Source organism: Furipterus horrens, unplaced genomic scaffold, assembly GCF_987537825.1.
Source record: "Furipterus horrens unplaced genomic scaffold, mFurHor1.1.pri manual_scaffold_2, whole genome shotgun sequence".
NCBI classification, from domain to species: Eukaryota; Metazoa; Chordata; class Mammalia; order Chiroptera; family Furipteridae; genus Furipterus; species Furipterus horrens.
In genome coordinates, this window is record NW_028327172.1 from 87,625,028 (window position 1) to 87,631,036 (window position 6,009).

The 6,009-nt window shown below is 54.5% G+C and overlaps 1 protein-coding gene across 2 annotated transcripts; it reads left to right on the plus strand.

Moving 5' to 3' along the window:
- The first annotated feature begins 322 nt into the window (after window positions 1-322).
- Window positions 323-5,183, plus strand: TAGLN (transgelin). Of its 2 annotated transcripts, none has more exons than XM_090266003.1 (5): window positions 323-432; window positions 3,635-3,826; window positions 3,928-4,105; window positions 4,397-4,499; window positions 4,790-5,183. In XM_090266003.1, exons 2-5 carry the CDS (start codon window positions 3,647-3,649, stop codon window positions 4,932-4,934), a joined length of 606 nt encoding a protein of 201 aa, XP_090122129.1. In that variant the 5' UTR covers window positions 323-432; window positions 3,635-3,646; the 3' UTR covers window positions 4,935-5,183. The 2 variants fall into 2 exon arrangements, with proteins under 2 accessions (XP_090122129.1, XP_090122128.1); XM_090266002.1 differs by lacking the exon at window positions 323-432 and adding an exon at window positions 1,321-1,415.
- Window positions 5,184-6,009: the final 826 nt, after the last annotated feature.

The window sequence follows — 6,009 nt, forward strand, 5'->3', positions numbered from 1 at the left end:
AACTCAGGGGGTGGGGGCAGGGAACAATGAAGAAGGAGCAGCCCTAAGTCCAGACAGCAGGGAAAGCCTTCGTGGTCCTGTCCATAAAAGGCTTTCCCCAGTGTTTCTCCCTGGCGGCGCAGCCCCGCCCTATCCGCTGCATCCCCAAAGCACGCAGAGAATGTTTCAGGCGGCTCTGGCAGACTGCTCCAACTTGGTGTCTTTCCCCAAATATGGAGCCTGTATGGAGTCGCTGGGGGGCCTGGGGGTGGGGAACGGAGCCCATTTCCTCTAGCAGGGAGGGGGCCTTGGGTTGAGGGGGAGGCGGGGCAGGGTGGTGGTGAGCTGACATCACCACAGCAGCAGGCCTTTAAACCCCTCACCCAGACAGCGCCGAGTCCTGTCCAAGTCCAGACAGCACTGACTCCTTCCTGTGAGCTCTGAGGAGTCCCTGTAAGTACATCTGCTCCAGGGTTGGCGGGAAGCTGGGCTGGAACTTGACATAAGCAGTGTGTATTGCCGGCAGGACTGGGGGATGGGTCTGGGTCCTGGCTGGGAGCGCTCACCCTCTCAGTCAGTGTGCATTCCTAATCTTCAGATGGGGAGGTGGTCCTAGCAGATGGGTGGCATGGGATTGGTAAAATCTTATATTGCTCAGACTGGGCAGCTTGGGCCCATTGAAATGCCCAAGATGACTTGGTTAGTGAAGAGGGACTGATGGCAGAAACCTGAGTACTGGGTTGGGAGGGTATGTGATAGGCTCAGAGTGTTGTGGGGTTAGACTCGGGCTCTATTGTCTATTGTCTGTCTAGGAGGATGTCCAAGAAGGGGAAGAGGTGTGTGAGAACACCAGTGATGGAGAGCAGTATCCCCCTGGCGGGTCCCCAAAGCCTAAGAGGCATGGCAGAGCCCCTGGGCAGCCCCTGAGGCAGTGGAAAGGACCACAAAACCCTTGTATTCTGAAACAGGTGGCAGGGTGCAGGGATAGGTGAGAGAGCTGATTTTTGGGGTACGCAGGTCCCTTCAAACACTGAGAATGGGAGGTCACCTCACTGCAGGCAGAGGAGTGAGAAGTGGGCACTGGCCTGGGACATGGGGTCCTTCCAGAAGGGTCCGGCTGGTTCCCCTCAGTGGTTGTTATGCAAAGGGGAGCAGAGAGGAGGACAGCTCTTCTCTGTTCCTGCCATCCACAGGGCCTCGCTCCTACGTGCTGTGTTTTATTTTGAAGAGAGAGGGGGCACAGCAGTCCTGGAGAGGCCCCTGGTTCTTCTAGTTTTCCCAGGCTCCAGCTAGTAGGAGGTGCCCCTTGACCATTTGCAGCAGCTCCCCGCTTCTCCACAGCAGCTCCAAGCGGAGGCTGAGGAGGCCTTTATCAGAGGGCTTGGAGGGATTTCTTGGAACTCTGCACTGTCAAGCTCTTCTACAGGAGGGTGGAGGTGTGTGCATTTCATCAAAATCCAAAATTGGATCAAAATCCAAATATTGTCTCTAGATCTAGAGGCTGCAATGTGGTGTCCTTGCCACTGTGAGCCTTGCCACATGGGCTGTCTGTTCTGAATCTCCTGAGACTGAAAGCTAGGGGTGGGGGCACTGCTTCGGTCTGGGTGCTGGACCACAGGGAGACGTGCCACCTGCCCGGGATGGAGGGTGAAGCCGAGGTGGGGAGGAGGGAGGCAGGGATGCTGAAATCACTTGTTTCTGCTGACTGGTAGGTTTTGACTACTGTGCTTTGCCCAGGAGCCCCTGGGTGATGGGGGAGCATGGGTGAGGTACAAAGTGGAGTGGGGGGAGGCGCTTGCTGTTTGTAGCCAAACAGAGCAGAGAGCTCCGTCTTTGGTTTCTTTGGCATCACCGGGAGGGGGAGGGGGGATGCTCAGAGAACCCTGTCCTCAGAGGTGATGCAGCCCTCATTTTACATATAAGGAAACAGACTGGGAGAGAAGCGAGTTGCCCAGACGCTAGAAATTAGCTGAACCCATCTCGCGTTCTTTCTCTCCAACTTTGTTGTCTTCTCAGGGCATGATTTTGAGAAGGGGTGGGGGCTGGAGTGGGAGGAGCACTTACTGTGTTTTACCCCTCAGTTGGGGTCTGACTCCCCCTGGTCACTTCCAGGAGACGAGCTGGGAGGCAAAAGACTGACCTTCTGAGGAGCTCTGCTGAGGGACAGGCAGCATTGTAGGTAGTCACAGACATTGTCTCATGGAATGTTCACCGTCCTCTGAGATAGACACCATTATCCTCACTGTGCAGGGTGGGGGACTCGAGCTCAGAAAAGGAAAGGGCAAACCGAGTTTGGCAGCTGCCCTGGGATGATGTGAAGTGCTGATGTTCACTCTGCTTCCCACAGTGGTGGGTGTGGAGAGGGTCTCAGCTCTGACAGGGGAGGGAGTTGGGGAACGGGCTGACTGCCTTCATCCTCAGACCACCCTCTCCTTCTCAACTTCTGAGCTCTGAGGCCAGGGATGTGTTTGGCCTCATTTGGTACCTCTTCAGATGAACTCTGGGCACCACCCCCGGCGATACCTGTGGCCAGGTTAGGTTCCTCTTGAGCGACCATACCCACATGTGCCCAGCGTCCTATCTCTCTGGCCCTACTCGTGCAGCCTCCCCCTTCCATTAATGGAGTTCTCCTGAGCAGGATCAGCCCCAGGCCCTCAGGGCAGCAGCTGCTGTTTGTCTGGACAGGCAGATTCTTGGCTCTGGGATTTCCCTAGGGACTCTGGCTTCTTGGTTTCTCATGTTACTGGGCATGAGGGGGAGTCCACGGGTATACCAGTGCATCTCTCTCTCTCTCTCTCTCTCTCTCTTTCTCTCTCTATCTCTCATCTGGCTCCCCTGAGGAAATGCAAACTTCTTGGCCAAAAGTTCCTGGGATTCGGTGTCTTTCTAGACCTTGCGGCGGGGGTGGGGTGGGTGGGTGGGGGGTGTTGAGCCTCTTCAGCTGCGGGCCAGAGGCTGAGCTGACATGGCAAAGCACTAGAGTTTTGGAGTTTCAGCTTCTGGTCTAGAGAAAAAAGTGGGCGGAGGGTGGGGTAGGAGAGAAATAAGAGTTGGAGGGAACTCCTTAACTCAAGGCACAACCAATAAACCACCTCATGCCTAGCTGGACAAAGACAACTGCTGGTTTATTGGGACGGGGAGCAATGTGACCTCCTCCAGAAGGCCTCTCCAGTACCTCTGTGGCCACTCTTGGCAAAAAAAGAATGCTCTGGGTCATGGGTTGTCAAACTACGGCCCATGGGCTAAATGCAGCCTATTGTCTGTGTAAATAACATTTTATTGGAACAAAGCCATGCTCATTTGTTCACGTGTTGTCTAAAGCTGCTTTGTGGGACAAGGCAGAGACTATATGGCTTGCAAAGCTTAAAATACTGTCTGGTCATTTACAGAGAAGTCACTGACCCCTGCTCTAGACTGCCAAAGATCTGGTCTCCTCTTCCTCTGGTTTCCCAAGCTTGGAGAGGCCCCTAGACCTGAGGGGATGAGCCTGGCCCAGAAGAGCAGGGCTGTCAAAACAAAATCAGGGAGCCAGGGGAGACAGATAAACGTCTAGGGTGACTGGACACCCACAGAGCTAGATCACCCTGACACAAGGGAAAGCAGAGCTGTTTTCTGACCCCCTGATCTCTGCTTTCTCTGGCTGGCACTGCTTAAGCTCTCCCCAAACATGGCCAACAAGGGACCTTCCTATGGCATGAGCCGTGAAGTACAATCCAAAATTGAGAAGAAGTATGATGAGGAGCTGGAGGAACGGCTGGTGGAATGGATCATAGTACAGTGCGGCTCTGACGTGGGTCGCCCAGACCGTGGACGCCTGGGCTTCCAGGTCTGGCTGAAGAACGGTGTGGTAAGTGGCACCCTGGGAGTGGGGGTGCAGCTGTGCCGTCCTGCCAGAGTGTGGGGCAGGCACCACGAGCCAAGTGCCAAGCTGCGTTCTATGCCCGGCAGATTCTGAGCAAGCTGGTGAACAGCCTGTATCCTGATGGCTCCAAGCCAGTGAAGGTGCCCGAGAACCCACCCTCCATGGTCTTTAAGCAGATGGAGCAGGTGGCTCAGTTCCTGAAGGCAGCTGAGGACTATGGGGTCACCAAGACTGACATGTTCCAGACTGTTGACCTCTTTGAAGGTACAGAGAAAAGGAGTGGAGGGGAGAGGTGAAGGACAGGTGGCTAAGGCAGGTAAAAGGAATGACCAGATCCTGCCCCAATGTTGGGTATGCATAACAGGAAGGGGCTATGCCAAGGGAAGACCACACTGCACTCACAAGGGCAAACCATGGGGCCTCCTGAAGCCTCCTTTGATTTTGGGATAGCCTTTGCCTCTGAGCTGGCCATTTTTCTGAGGTGGGATCAGGTTCTGCCTTGGGAGTCTTGTTTATACAGTCCTGAAGTTGCCTGCCCTCCCTTTCTTCTCACAGGCAAAGACATGGCTGCAGTTCAGAGGACCCTGATGGCCCTGGGTAGCTTGGCAGTGACCAAGAATGATGGGCGCTACCGTGGAGATCCCAGCTGGTTTATGAAGTATGTGGCTACTCTATGCTTGGGTCTCTGCCTGAGAAGGGAGGTGGCCTTGGCTAAATGTAACCCGTTATTGTGACTGAAGGTCTATGATGGGGAAATGGGTCCCTAATACTTCTTGACTCCTCCCTTTCTACCCTCCTGTGCTCATCCAGTCTCCCTCACCTGAGGGGCAAAGTAGAGTCTTGAATAAGAGAAGTGACAGGGATCAAGCTATGAAGTAACAGCAGGCAGAAAACAGGTGGAAAACACACAGTCCTGGCAAGTTTTTATTCTGGTTCCTCCTCTTCTAGGAAAGCCCAGGAGCATAAGAGGGAATTCACAGAGAGCCAGCTGCAGGAGGGAAAGCACGTCATTGGCCTACAAATGGGCAGCAACAGAGGAGCCTCCCAGGCTGGCATGACTGGCTACGGAAGACCTCGGCAGATCATCAGTTAGAAGACAAGGGCCAGCCCCCAGCCCTGCCCTTCCCCAGCTCATTGGCTGCAGCCATTCCGCCTATAGCCCACCTCATCCACAACTGCGTAGTCCTTCAGCCCCAGCCAAGCTTCCAGGTTCCGAGGCTCCATCACTGACCAAAGGGGACTGCGCTTGGGCAACTCCCCCCCCCCCCTCAGCCCAACTTCTGACCCCACACACTGCTCCCTGGGCCTCCTCCTATCTCCCCCGCCATTTCTACGGTCTCTCCCCATCCTGGGCTGAGCAGGGTAGGGGGGTGGTTGGCCTGGGGGTGGCCTGGGTGTGGGTCCAAGTCCACTGTCGTCCTTGGCAGCACATGCCCATTGAAGGAAACCCAGCGCAACCTCCCCCCTATTTTTTGCTGGAATATTTTGGGAGTTGAAATTCGAAAAGGAAAAAATATATACATTAATCTTTTCTCAGGCCTGGCTGACAGAGTTCGATTTGCCCTAATCGTTTCTGTGTGGTTCTGGGAAACAGGAGCAGGGGACAGGACCATCTGCCTGGTCCTGGCCAATGTCCTCTGGAGAAGCCCTCATATTCCAGGATCGGTGGTGGTGGTAGGGGGGTGTCAGATTCTTTCAGAGGACCAGGCAGTGGAAAAGAGTGAACCTCAGGGGTTGCCGGAAAGGAGGAGTGATTTGGCAACTTGCCTTAGCAGAGAAAAGGAAATGGGGAGCAGCAGAATTGTGTGGGAGGTTTTTATTTTGGAAAAGCTGTGCAGAAAAAAATTCAACAAAAGTTGCTATAAAAAAAGAAAACCAAACCTTAAGTGTTAAGAACAAATTCAAATCAACCAAGCAGCTCAGAAAGGGGAGGGGGCCAAGGATGGAAAGAAGAGTCCCATCCTGTCAGGCAGACAGCTGGCCTCTGGTGGGTAAGGCCATTTCCCTGAGCACTTTCCAAAGGAAGATAGGGTGGTCACAGGGCTGGGGGTGGCAGCGGCTGGCACCTGTCAAGAGTCCTGTGCAGACTCCCCTAGGGAAGCTGCACATCACTGGGGGCCATGCCCACCCCCAGTTTTGCCAGGTATATTGTACTGATCCTTCAGGAT